This window comes from Neoarius graeffei, chromosome 25, assembly GCF_027579695.1.
Source record: "Neoarius graeffei isolate fNeoGra1 chromosome 25, fNeoGra1.pri, whole genome shotgun sequence".
In the NCBI taxonomy this organism is placed as follows: Eukaryota; Metazoa; Chordata; class Actinopteri; order Siluriformes; family Ariidae; genus Neoarius; species Neoarius graeffei.
The window spans coordinates 18,942,547-18,956,976 of NC_083593.1; the positions used below are offsets into that span (position 1 = coordinate 18,942,547).

General features: G+C 39.4%; 1 protein-coding gene across 1 annotated transcript in view; it reads left to right on the forward strand.

Annotated features, from left to right (window-relative positions):
- The window catches only part of frem2a (FRAS1 related extracellular matrix 2a), a 239,449-nt gene that overhangs the window by 69,432 nt on the left and 155,587 nt on the right, over positions 1–14,430 (forward strand). Inside the window, exon 4 of the mRNA XM_060909268.1 lies at positions 8,283–8,513. Coding sequence (XP_060765251.1) covers positions 8,283–8,513 — 231 coding nt within the window. The remainder of the gene's footprint in view (positions 1–8,282; positions 8,514–14,430) is intronic.

Consider the following 14,430-nt stretch of genomic DNA (forward strand, 5'->3'; position numbering starts at 1 on the left):
ATGTATGATGATCAAAAACAAGTTAATTGAGGAATACCTTGAATACTGAATGATGGAATTAATTTATTGCAAAGATATAGAAGATAAAAACTCAGCCGGGTCACTTTTGACCCATGTTTTGCATCAAAGGGTTAATGGCACCTTGAATGGCATTATGGCTTCCTTTTACTGTAGCTAAGGGGTCCAAACCTGTTCCAGCATGACTAGGCCCTGTGCACAAAGGTTTATAAAGACATGCTTTGCCAAGGTTGCTGTGGAAGAACTGGCCTGCACAGAGTTCTGACCTCAAACCCACTCATACAAATGATGATGATCCCCCATCAGATATAGCTGTCTGTCTGTCAACACCTTAGTTTCCGGAGCATAACTCAAAAACTATTAGGATTTTTTTTTTCCACGAAACCTGACATTTATGTTAAGTGCCTTGAAGAGTTGTGCCTTTTGACATTTTGGGATTTCTGTGATTATTTTTTCTGCACTTCAATGGCAACCAGTTCAGCTTAGGAAAATTTGGAGTGGGGTTTCATGTGGGGGCCGGGGGGATACGTCGTCATCTGATGACTCTTATTTTTTGTTTTTTTGCTCCTCTCAAGCATTACAAATTCAGATTCAGTTCTGCTGACACCATAGCACAGCAGATCTGGGATTTTGTTACTCGATTTTACACCGAATGGGGGAGAAACCCCATTGAGAATCAGGCAGAATCATTTTGTTGATGCAAGAGCTCAGATGAGAATGACCATATTGAGTAATTAATTTTTTTTTTATTCTTTTTTTTTTTTTAAATGGGTTGTCTGTGCAGATGAGCTGATTTCGATTTTGGAATTGATCCAGACAGAGTCAAGGTCACAGCAAGGTTGGCTGTCTGAAATACTTTTTCATCATTTGCTTGCTTACTGTTTGAAGTGCATTTTAAAGGTATCTCAGGCATACAAATTAGCTCCAAGAAGGACTAAACTTGTTGTTGGTGCCTTCTTCATCTGGTTACTTAAAGGAAATATGTCTTTGAGAAAGTTGCTACGTGAATCGATATCTTTGCCAAGCGTGTCCGCCTTCAAATTGTTAAAAGCTACTGAAAAACGAATCGGTAGACGAAGGTTCACTTGTGCAGCTCTTCACGCTGTTCTGCTTTCCCCAGCACATATGCCTATTCCCTTCCACTCCTCTCCTGCGGTGTTCCTCTTCTCTGCCTCTTCACTTCTTCTCCACATATTACACTCTTGGTGCACAGAAAAGCCCTCCTGTTGTTCAAAAGAGAGCATTGAAAGTGAAGCTATTCTTTTTTCTTTATATTTGCTTCTCTATCTCACAGCTTCCCTCTGAAGATTCTTTCCATTATGTTTCATCTATTGTTAAGGATGCACAGAGGACGGAGTAGAGGTTGAATATGAAACGAGTCTTATACTGCCTGGAGACAAAATTCAGAACATGGTGCTTATTTATCAAACCACTCAGAAAAAGAATCTTGGAGCAAACTTTTATTTATTTATTTATTTATTTATTTATTTATTTCCTACAGGAATATAATCATATGGTGAGAATGAACTGATCCTAAACCAGCTGTTTTAGTCTCCACTAACACTCTTCTTATCCACGGTATAGAGATCTTGCAGTCACGTGACCGGAAAGTACACAACCGCCATCTTGTCAGTCAAAAACACCGCTGAATACTGCTGCACTCGTGTACAGAATGGATCAATTTCAACCGACGGACTACACGGCTCATTTTTCTAATGAACAGATAACTAGATATATGTCTAAAATAAACGATCTACAGATTAGTGACTCTTATGGCTTACCGGATGGAGTTTTCACGACCGGATTTTGAACTGCCAGCGGAATACCCAGACGTGTATAATTACCTCATTAACTTTCCCTCGCTGTTCAGTGGTGAAGCACTGCGTGCTTATAAATCTCTGGACAGTTATCTCTACAGAAATTCAGGATTTGTCAGCGACTCAGATGTGGCATCTTGTAAACAAGAATCCTCATTGGATGGGTAAGTCACTTAAGGTTTTTTTTTTTTTTTTGTAAGTCACTTAAGTATTGAGTATAGCACTGACCAGCCGATTATAGAATAGAATAAGGTAATTCCAGCTGTAATTCCAAATCGTCCGTCTTGTTTATATGGATCTGGCGTTGGAGAGGTAGAGGCTTGGCAGTGGAGATTTGAGTGGCTGTTTTCTGAGCTTAGTCAACAGGCTGGCTCTGCAGCCTCGCTTTTGCTTCCTCTCCCGACGCCGCCTCCTTCGCTTTGCTTCCGATAACAATCCACGGAGACCCCGCTGGTCTCACTTTCTCGTCCGGAATGTTGTGCATGCGATGGAAATCGCTACAAACCGTCATTTTCTGCTGGAAACCAATGTCCAGTAAGTCCATACGGTTGTAGTGGATCTTGAAGTCCGGTACAGACGAACAACACGCAAAAATACACACAAAAAACATAAAAAACGTGCACAGGTAGGGAGAGCTTGTAGCCGCAGCCATTGTAGTAGAATTGTATATAGTAGGGTTTTCCAGAAGAAAAGGTAGAAGTAAAAGCAGAAGTAGAAGGCGGAATATGGCCTTTGACCTACAAGATGGCGTCTGTCACAATCTGGATCGGCTGTGACGTCACATGCAAGTGCTCCATTGGCGAATCAGACTGTTTATCTTCAGCATTATTTCTAGTTAAAATCTTCTCTCTCTCTCTCTCTCTCTCTCTCTCTCTCTCTCTCTCTCTCTCTTCTCTTTCTAATGGTGTTCTTAAATAATATTTTCAGTGTTTTATATGACCTCTCCTAAAATGGCTTCTCCTTTCAAATTTGCTCGTATTAGACTGGACCTATAAGATTTTAGTTTTAAAAATGACCTATATTAAAGTTAAAGCTAGACTGCCTTTCAGATTTTTCAAGTTTAGGTCATAAAAAGAATTTTCCCCGACACCCAGTTATTTTTCTTTAGTGGACCGAAAGCTACTGAATTCGAATCACAGACTTGTTTTTTTTTTTTCATAGAACAATTAATGAATTTTGAGCCACGTGGCCCTAAATTCGACGCTATTTTTTTCTTGCTTCACCATGGCCCAATTCAAGACACGGCATTCATCACGTGGTGGGTTTTCCCTGTTTGTGTAAGCCATTGTGGGATAGAAATTTGAAACAGGAGAGGAAAATGGAGGACGCGAATGAAACGTGAAAGACTGACTACAGTAACGGAAAGAGAAAAGAAAAGATGTTATGTTGCGAAGGAAAGGAAAAGCAGGACCAAACTAATAAATAAATATTGGAGGTCAGCGAGCAACTCGGTGTGATCAGCTGTTCATTTAGCGACAGAATGATGCAACTGTCAGTGCATGGTCAAGGTAAACCTGTAGATGGCAGTAATGCAACACTGGATGCCAGCTGCCGTAAAACCCAAAAGACGACAAAGGTAAACCTGCGCATGCGCACACCGGACTTCGTCTGTCTGCTTGACTGCACAAAGTGAGCGATTTCATGCACATTATTTGCTAAGGAATTCCCTCAAATTAAATAACTTCCCAGCCACAGAATGGCCTGGCTTTTAGATATTACAGAAATAAACATATCACAATGACCAAATTTCAGAGGGAACTAAATTTCACTGATTTTATGAAATCGAAAGGCCGTCTGGTTTTAAATATAAAGTGGCATGCACTCTAATTTTTAACATTACACTGTCTGACACATTGCACCTAGAGGATTTCTGGGCCATAGGCCTGAATTAAGCTTGTATCCTGAAGAAATTTAATTCCACCCAGCTGTTTGGGAGGCTCTGACAGAAGGGACCCTGCCAGGCCTTGTGCTTGAAGTGATTCTGATCAAACACTTTATGGCAGATTCACCACAGATTGCCCCAATGGGAGGAGCATTCAAGACTTATTCATCACTCCTTGACAAGTCGCAGTTACTATATTGTACATGTTTTATATTCTGTCATTACCAAACCTTCAACTTTCAGCACGTCTTATTGCAGCCAGAATGACTACATATTCTAGAATGACAGCCATCCTTTATTAGGCATCATTTCAGGGTTAGTGGTTAAGGTTTTATGATTGGGACTAGAAAGAAAGTTGTGCGTTTTGTCACGGCTTGGCTCAAACCATGACAAAGAGGAGGACACAGGGGTAAAGTTCAAATAATAATTAATTTATTATAATAACAAAATACAAGAAAAATCAACAAAGTGAAATGCGTGAACAATGAGCTTGTGCGTGTTACATACAAAAAAAAAGAAACACAAAAGGAAAGAAAACAAAAGAAGCTCCCACAGGAAACGGGGAAAAAGTGGTTTTAAGGACGTGGCGACACTGGGCCCAGGTGTCGCCAATTCCCGGGATGGTCTGCAGCCACGCCTACAAGGAACACATACACACACAAAGCAAAACAAACACAGACAAGGCCAGCAGACCATCACAGTTTAAATCTAAGAACTACCAGGTTCCTTATGCAGTGCTCTCCATGATTATTGGCCCCCCCCCCCCCTTACAAAGATTAGTAAAAAGGGTTAGAAAAAATCCACCTTTTGGTGAAGTTGCTTCATCTCTCACTGAATAAATGAGAAACGTCCAACCTTTAATTGAAATAAATCCGTTCAGAGGAAAAACAAATCCCTCATCAAGAAATAATTAATTATTTTCAATGAAAACACATCACTATTATTCACACCGCTGGAAATTATAGTAATCACAATGTAACTGAGGCACATTTCCCATTTAACTTGTACATTGTTGAGTTGATTGGAGTGTGTAGGAACTTTCAAGCTGTAATTCATGATTTCCTGATTAACTGGGTGCAAATATGAGATGACACAGAGGCTAAATTCTCTTAGTCATCCGTCAACATGGAAAAGAGAACCTAAAAACCAAATGAAGAAGTGTATTGACCTTCATAAGTCAGGGAATGGTTACAGGAAAAATAGCTACTCACCTGAAAATGCTCATTTCTACTGTTAGGGCAATAATAAAAAAAGCAAAATGGACACCAACTGGAACTATTATAAACTTGCCTGAAAGAGGATCCAAGTTTATTTTGCCCCAGCATACAGTGTGGTTTCCAAAACCACACCTTCAGACGCCACCAACAGATTATTTGGAAGGTATGCCAGAAAAAAGCCTTTTTTGTCCGTTAACCACAAATTTAAGCACCTGAAGTTTGCAAATCGCTACTACAACTTTGGCTGGAACCATTTTCTATGGTCTGATGTCACAAAAATTGAGCTTTTTGGCAATAAACACTCAGGAATCATGCTTCTGCCATGGCTAGCTCAGTCCCCTGAGCTGAAGATGAGAGAGCACAAGAGAGGGACTCGGACCCTGGATGATCTGGAGAGATTGTGTAAAGAGGAATGGTCTCAGATGCCCTGCTCTGTATCTCCAACCTTATAAAATGTTATAGGAGAAGACTCCGTGCTGTTTTACTGGCAAAGGGAGGTTGTGCAAAGTATTAAGTGTAGGGGTGCCAGTAATAGTAGTGCATGTGTTTTTTGTTGAAAACAATTATTTCTTGATGAGGGATTTGTTTTATCTGTATAAATTTATTTCAAGTAAATGCTTGATTTTTCTAATTATTTTCAGTGCGAGATGAAGCTTCTTCACAAAAAGGTGGATTACCCCCCCCCCCCCCCCCCCCCAAAAAAAAATCTTTACAAAGGGTGCCAGTAAACATTGGGTCACTGTATCTCAGCCAATCCAGCTACAGTGGCTGATCCTATGCTTCAATCTTAAATTTTGTGAAACAGCAATTTCTAAGGAATGGAGATGAAATATAACCTTTATTGATGGTCTTCCATTTTCCCCAAGTCACCATTTAAACATGTTTATAACATCAGAGCTTTGTATAACATGGACAAAAACTCAAGGCGCATTGATATAACCTTACAATAGAGGCTTGTAGAAAGCATGTCAAAATGAAAAGAAAGACCATTGTGGCATTTTAGTCACTTCATCTCTTTTTGAAGGAAAAACAAACTACTGTTGATGGATTTGCATATAAGAATGGTCATCACAGGGCTGACACATAGACAACCACTCACATTCACACCTACGGTCAATTTAGAGTCACCAGTTAACCTAACCTGCATGTCTTTGGACTGTGGGGGAAACCGGAGCACCCGGAGGAAACCCACGCGGACACTGGGAGAACATGCAAACTCCACACAGAAAGGCCCTCACTGGCCACGGGGCTCGAACCCGGACCTTCTTGCTGTGAGGCGACAGCACTAACCACTACACCACCGTGCCGCCCAACAGCTATTATTATTATTATTATTATTATTATTATTATACTACACACATTCGATGGAACAATTATACATTTTACAAAAAGTTAAGAAGGGGGGGGGGGTGTAACTTACCAATATTGAATGCTGATTCTGATCGAAAATAATTCAATGTTCTGTCAATCCAATATACAAAATCAAAGTTCTAACAATAAAAATGGTACAAGTCCAAAAAGTCTGAATAACAACCCAACTTGTATACAAGCTATATACAGTTTTGCAGTTCAAGTTCAAAGTTACTTTTGGTCGAAGTTAATTGTTACATTGCAGTTGTTCAAAACAAAAGGGCTTTGCTGAGTGAAGTCCATGAGTGACGTCCTCTTGTAAAAGTCTCCGTCACGTTTCCTCACCTCCAGATAGAACTTTGACAATATTTCCACTATTGCTCTCTTTTCCAGTTTTTCGATGTCCGTTGGTATGTTTTTCTCTTGTAAATATACATGAAGAATATCCAGTGAAGTTGCATCTTTCTCTTTCAAAATTCTCTCTAAATCTTCCGCTTTTATTGAAGCAAACCTCTCGGCCATGTTTTTGTACAAACTGTCAGTCATTTGCTACCGTGGAAGTTTTACATCTCCGACGTGTCTCTTTTCCAGTTTTTCAGTGTCCGTTGGTATGTTTTTCTTTTGTAAACATGCATGAAGAATATCCAGTGAAAATTTTGGTAGCCTTTTGGGTGTCCAGCACATCTTTCTCTTTAAATCTTCTGCTTTTAATGAAGCGAACCTCGCAGCCATGTTTGTATACAAACTCGTAGTCACTCGCTAGCGTGAAAGTTTTACATCTCTGACATGTCTCTTTTCCAGGTTTTTTTAATGTCTGTTGGTATGTTTTTCTCTTGTAAATATGCGTGAAGAATACCTAATGAAGTTTTGGTAGCCTTTCAAGTGTTCAGTGCATCTTCGGTTTCAGTTTTTTAGTTAATTTTTTTAGTGCTTAATTACATCATAGCTAATCCGATCGGTAGCACTGGATTAGCCTCGTCTTCTCTCTTTCCCGGCCAACAAAGAAATGACTGTGTGTATGCACAGCAGAAAAGTTTTTTGTCATTGGATCTTTGCATGAGCTCTGATGTGTGGCGTTGTGTTGTCTTGACAACGTGCAATATAATAACAATATTGCATGCTCATTCTCCATTGGGGAGAGCGGCGTAATACATGGAGGATAAGCGATATGATAATATTACATGCTATCAGTAAACCCACTAGAAGGGAATAGAGTACATGTTTTTATTCCATGGAAAAAGTGGCTTGTATGTATAATACTCTGTGACCCTGAAACATTTGTCTTATGATTTTACAAGAGAAAATGAGCTAGAAAATGGGTAGATTGTTTCACCTGAAAGTTGCTAAGATGTACAAACACTAATGGGCTTCATGACAGGAATCAAAGATCAATTAGGTGTCTGTCTGTAAAGCCAGGTTTCATAGAGGACTTGTGATTTGACAGTTATTGCTTTTCGTGGCACAAATCAGCACTATTTTGATTTGAAATACAATGAAAATGACCACATTTATTTGAAGGAAGGCAATGACGTATTTAGCATTTTGTAACTTAAAGGAGTGGAATACAATATAGGTGCATATAGTTGATGGTATTTCAAAGTAATGTGCTCATTTCATTCTTTAAATGCATTGTTTTCAAGGAATGTGCATTACATTTGACTTTTTTTTATTTTTGCAATGATTGTCTTTCAGTGTGACATGAATTCTGTTCCATACTGTAACATTTAATTTTGAAGAATCACAAGAAGCGATGTGACCGCTATTGTCATGAAAATTTAACTTGGAGAAGGAGCAGTGCTCTTGTCTACATTAAGGGCGTTTTTTCCACAAGGAAGTATGACCTCACCATTAACCTTATATTTAGTAAGATGTTTATGGCTTGGGTCCTCCTAATGGAAGAAAAATCATTGCCATCTTTTCCTCTGCACAAGCTTCATAAAGCTAAAATATGGGGCAAACCTTCCCTCACGTTCTCCATTTCTCTCCTTTCTTTTGAAGGAATTGGTACTTTGGATGGCAGTGCTGAGAAGGAGAAGGACTTTGGGGGGACATTTCAGAAGCAGGTGCAGTTTAACCCAGGCCAGAGTACAGCTACATGGAGGATCAAGATCCTTTCAGATGGGAAGTATGAGCAGTCTGAGACCTTCAACATCATTCTGTTGGAGCCAGTTATGGGAGTACTGGAGTCACCAGCAGTGGCTACAGTGAAGATCGTGGATCCAGAAGATGGTAAGAAACAGAGAGGGGAATTTAATGAACAGCTTGAGACCTTGGAATTTTTGATTTTAAGATATTAAGGCTTAACATTTTGATGCTCAATAAGGTCAATGTTTTCAACTTTTTTATATTAAAGGTAGACTGCCTTTCAGATTTTTCAAGTGTAGGTTATAAAAATAATTTTCCCTGATGCCCAATTATTTTTGTTTAGTGGACTGAAAGCTACTGAATTTGAATCACAGACTTCCAATTTTATTCGATTTAAAAAAAAAGTAGAACAATTAATGAATTTAGGGCTGTGTGGCCCTAAATTCTCTGCTACTTTTTCCTGCTTTACCATGATGCGATGCAAGATACTACATCATGCATCGCGTGGTGGGCTTTCCCTGTTCGCGCAAGGCATTGTGGGATACAAATTTGAAACAGGAGAGAACAATGGAGGACGCGAATGAAATGTGAAAGACCGACTACAGTAATGGAAAGTGAGAAGAAAAGACGTTATTTTGCGAAGGAAACTCAGGACCAAGCTAATAAATATCGGTGGTCAGCGAGCACCTCAGTGTGATCAGCTGTCCGTTTAGTGACAATGATGTAACTGTCAGTGCATGGTCAAGGTAAACCTGTAGATGGCAGTAATGCAACACTGGATGCCAGCTGCCATAAACCCCAAAAGAAGAAGCAGCCTAAGGTAAGCGTGCACATATGCACACTGGACTTCGTTTGTCTGTATGACTGCGTGAAGTGAGCGGTTTCATGCACAGTAGTTGCTAGGGAATCCCTTCAACTTAAATAACTTCCCAGCCACAGAATGGCCTGTTTTTGAGATATTGCAGAAATAAACATATCACAATGACCAAATTTCAGAGGGAACTAAATTTCACCAATTTTATGAAATCAAATAGCCGTATAGGTTTGCAGTATTTTGACTGAAAACATCTCCTGTATTGTACTGTGCAAAAGTCTTAAGCACCTGGGCGATTTTCCGTCGCTTGGTCGTGCAACTTTTTGACACAAGCGAAAAATTGCTTCGTGTGCGGATATTTGCGACCGCAAATATTTATTTATTTATTTATTTATTTGCTTGCGACAGATTGCAGGTATCAAACAAGCTTGATATTCTGCGACAAAAAATCTCCAGTTGCTGACTTGTTGCAGAGATATCACCATGTGTGCGTGTCTTTGCAATAAAGAAGCGATCATCTCCAAAGGCTAAGCCAATCCCTGCTTGCGAATTAGTCACGTGATTTCCACGTGACTTGCATCCCCCTCCCCAAATCGCCCACTGGTCGCAGATAACGTGCACACGCAGCTACCTGAGAGGGGAAACTTGCGTCCAAAAATCACAATACGCTTGCGACAAGAAGTTGCCCGTGTGCGCTGGGCTTTGGGCACCCTTTTGTTTAACGCAAACTTTTTGTTATAGATTTCTATTTTATGATTTCTACATTATCGAATCATTTCCTTATAAAACTGCACTAATTGTACCTGAGACTGTGTGGGTTGTATTGTGTGTGGGTGGCTTTTTTTGTTTTTTTTTTTTTAAATATAGCAAAGGGTCGTCTCACATCAAATGTTGACTTTGTTTCATTTATTATGGCTTACTGCTGTTTATAGTTTTAAAAAAATGTTCAAACATTTCATTATTTTTAAGCCATTTTTTTTTCTGCAGCTTTCCATTACATGTGCCTAAGACATTTGCACAGTACTGTCTATTGACTGGCATGTAATAACTCATTTTGCAAAGAATCCGAGAACCTTAGAACCTTATAATTGCAATGGCTCAGATTCTTTTCCTCCATGGAATATTTTTTTAAATGACTTAATTAAATAGCTACGGATTATTAATTTTTAGCAAGACAAGTAAGAGGAAAAGCAAATTTAGGGAGAAATAAACCATAGACGCTCAGTGCAAGGGCACTCAACATACGAAATGCGAGACTCATATGTCATGTTTATATGCTGTATAAATAAATGTGGGTGACAAATTAAAGTACAGAGTGTTTTAGTAAGACATGAGGCCACCACATGCCACCAAATCAGCTTAAATGTCCCCGGGCGTAGATTCTACAAGTCACAGGATCTGTACTGAAGGGATGAACACTATTCTTGAGAAAAAGGCTTCCAGTTCTACAAGTTTCTTAGGCTGTCTTGCATGCACTGCTCTTTTAAGATCTAGCCACAGATTTTCAATGATGTTTAGGTCAAGGGACTGTGAGGGCCCGGGCAAAACCTTCAGCTTGTGCCTCTTGAGGTATTCCATTGTAGATTTTGAGGTGTGTTTTGGATCATCGTCTTATTGTAGGACCCATCCTCTTTTTAACTTCAACTTTCAACATTAAAAAAAAAAAAAACCTCTTAGCATTCCACTCCATTTTAACCAAAATGTCAGCATGGATTTCAGTCTTCTCTCCACAGCACAAATACAATAGATGGTGTTTTTCCAAGTAGTCCACAAACTAGAGCGGTGGCTACAATTATCGACATTCCATAATTATCGACATCTTTTCAGATTTACCAATAAAAAACAATTTTGCAAAGGTGAGTTTCAGTTACAACAGTTATTATCGGTTAATTAATCAACCAGAAGACCCTCCTTGCTCTTTGATCTTGTTGTCTAATGACACAGCTTGTTACCTGAGATGGAATATTTTTAGCACGATCAGCAATTTGAGGAAAACCCGGACATTATCATCGCAGGTAAGCATGGTGGAAAGATCATGGACATGTTTTTACTTATCAAATTCACCGATATTTCATGATCTCCTTGTCGAAACCTACTTTGTTTCTTACACTTTCATTTGACAGTCGCCATTTTGTATCTAAATGCGCGTTTGAGAAGCCACGTGAGGTGTCGATAATAGTGATCACTTTCACCGGTGTCCACCATTATCGACACCCTGTGGAATTAAGTGACATTTACAACTGTTATGGATCGATCTTTGTGTAACATTGCTGAAGTTGGTGAAGTACTTTTAAAAAAATAAAATTGCTGTGATTTATAATACTTTTTTTCTGATTCATAACAGAATGAAATGTTTGTAGAGTATTTGGAATCCGATTGCAATAAATGGAATTAGACCAGAATTAAATTCCTAGCATATAAAAAATTACGTTTGAAATATTCAGATTTTTCTATTGTATTCAGAAAATATTTTTTGCCGTTTATTGTAAATATCTACCATCTATTACAATATCAGTAGACATTTTATATTTTTAGATGTAAAAATATAAAGTTTTGGGTCGAAGAATGACATGTGACCTTTGACCTGGATTTTCATGTGGTTACATTGTCAATTGCCTGTTGACATTTTATTGGTAAACTACAAAAATGGAAATTAATACAAACAATAATGAATGATTAACAAAATGTGATGTACGAACATACTTAGAAAGTGGAACAAAGATTTTCTGACGCAGGTTAAACATTATCAGTTCATTTCTTTACAAACATTAGAATTACTTCCTCGTTTACATAAGCATCAATATATTTATATAAAAGATATACTAAGAATTTTTAAAATAAAACCTGTTTTGTTAACTTAATACCACATACTGGTGGCACGGTGGTGTAGTGGTTAGCGCTGTCGCCTCACAGCAAGAAGGTCCGGGTTCGAGCCCCGTGGCCGGCGAGGGCCTTTCTGTGCGGAGTTTGCATGTTCTCCCCGTGTCCGCGTGGGTTTCCTCCGGGTGCTCCGGTTTCCCCCACAGTCCAAAGACATGCAGGTTAGGTTAACTGGTGACTCTAAATTGAGCGTAGGTGTGAATGTGAGTGTGAATGGTTGTCTGTGTCTATGTGTCAGCCCTGTGATGACCTGGCGACTTGTCCAGGGTGTACCCCGCCTTTCGCCCATAGTCAGCTGGGATAGGCTCCAGCTTGCCTGCGACCCTGTAGAACAGGATGAAGCGGCTAGAGATAATGAGATGAGATACCACATACTGATTTTTTTTTTTTTATATAAATAGTCATCTGGATGTCGATAATTGTGGAACGGTGTCACGTGATCTGATACGCTAAGTAATCAGGAATCAACTTATTTTTTTTCCAGTGGATGTTTGAGTAATTATTCATGCAGAATTTAAGTATTGAAAGTGTTTTCTACTTTTGCAATGGCCAAAAGATCGTTAAGATGTCGATAATTAATTGTAGCCGTCACTCTAGTACTAATCTAAGTACCGGTACAATCTAAAGTACTTTATCATTCCTCCTGGCTGTTATTAACTACTTATTAACTGAGCGTAAGATCTTTACAGGAAAATATCAGACCGAGGTCTTGACAAGTCTGATATTTTCCCGTAAAGATCGAGCAAACGAGGTTAATAAGGATTTTATTTTATGGCTTTTTTATTTCAATATTCAAATAGACAGGCGTGACACTACTTTGTCAGGTCGTAATTGTAGCGTAGTTGAATCACGCATGCAGAATAAAGGGCTAGCGGTTTCAGAGCTGAATTTCTGTTAGCAGTTAGTGGTTTCGGAATGCTCTTTGTTGCTCGTTTCTTGAATAAGTCGGTGACTCTTGTTTGTACTGTATCTTGTGTTTCGGCCATTTTTTAATTTCGTTTTGATTTCCAATTTTTTGTTTTTTGCAACATTAAAAGCCGGCACCTTGGAAAGCAAGTCTGTAATCACCCATGGGCATTATGGGAAAATTCTGCCTGCCAAGGAACCAATCAGAGCGCACAATTTTACTGGAATTAGCTTGTACCAAATAATAAGAACATCTATTTTTCTCTCGCAACTAAGCAGACTCATTTTGAAGCATCTGTTAACCACCCGGCAAAAAGGCATAACAGAACATCGAGTCTATTTGCACTTGAGAGTAAATAAGAATATGGCATACGTAGGTAAGAAACCGCCCATTCAAACTCCCGAGTGGGTTGGTTGGTGCCAAGAGTACAGCCTGCATACACAGTAGGCGAAGAAGTCAACTGCCTCCTTGACACAGGCTCACAGGTAACAACCATACCCCAGTCATTCTACAGACAACATCTTTCAGAGCAAGAAATTAAGCCGCTGTTTGACCTCTTAGAAGTAGAGGGAGCAGCGGGGCAGTCTGTCCCCTATTTGGGCTATGTAGAGTTGGCTGTAACTTTCCCAGAAGAGTTTGTTGGGACATCAGTTGATATAAACACACTTGCCCTGGTCGTACCTGACTTTGAAACCAACACAGAGCCCCTTGTGCTTGTAGGCACTAATACCCTTGATGTGCTCTATGACATCTGTTCCAGAGCCGGAATGACACATCAGCCCATCTCTCACGGCTACAGGGCAGTGCTCTATTGTTACATACGACAAAAAGGGTTACATAGGCATTGAGTTTCTCCTAGAACAACACTGACTAAAGATTTTAGAAGAGTCCTTCTGGAAAAACACTTGCTGCATTGAGTACAAACACTATATATACTTCACAGAGGTACAGTGCCTTGCAAAAGTATTCATCCCCCTTGGTGTTTGTCCTGTTTTGTCGCATTCCAAGCTGGAATTAAAATGGATTTTTTGGGGGTTAGCACCATTTGGTTTACACAACATGCCTACCACTTTAAAGGTGCAAAAATTTTATTTATTTTTATTGTGACATAAACAATAATTAAGATGAAAAAAAAACAGAAATCTGGAGTGTGCATAGGTATTCACACACACACCCCACCCCACCCCCAAGTCAATACTTTGTAGAGCCACCTTTTGCTGCAAAGACAGCTGCAAGTCTCTTGAGGTGTGCCTCTATTAGCTTAGCACATCTAGCCACTGGGATTTTTGCCCATTCCTCAAGGCAAAACTGCTCCAACTCCTTCAAGTTAGATGGGTTGTGTGGGTGTACAGCAATCTTCAAGTTGTGCCACAGATTCTCAATTGGATTGAGGTCTGGGTTTTGATTAGGCCATTCCAAGACATTTAAATGTTTCCCTTTAAACCACTCCAGTGTAGCTT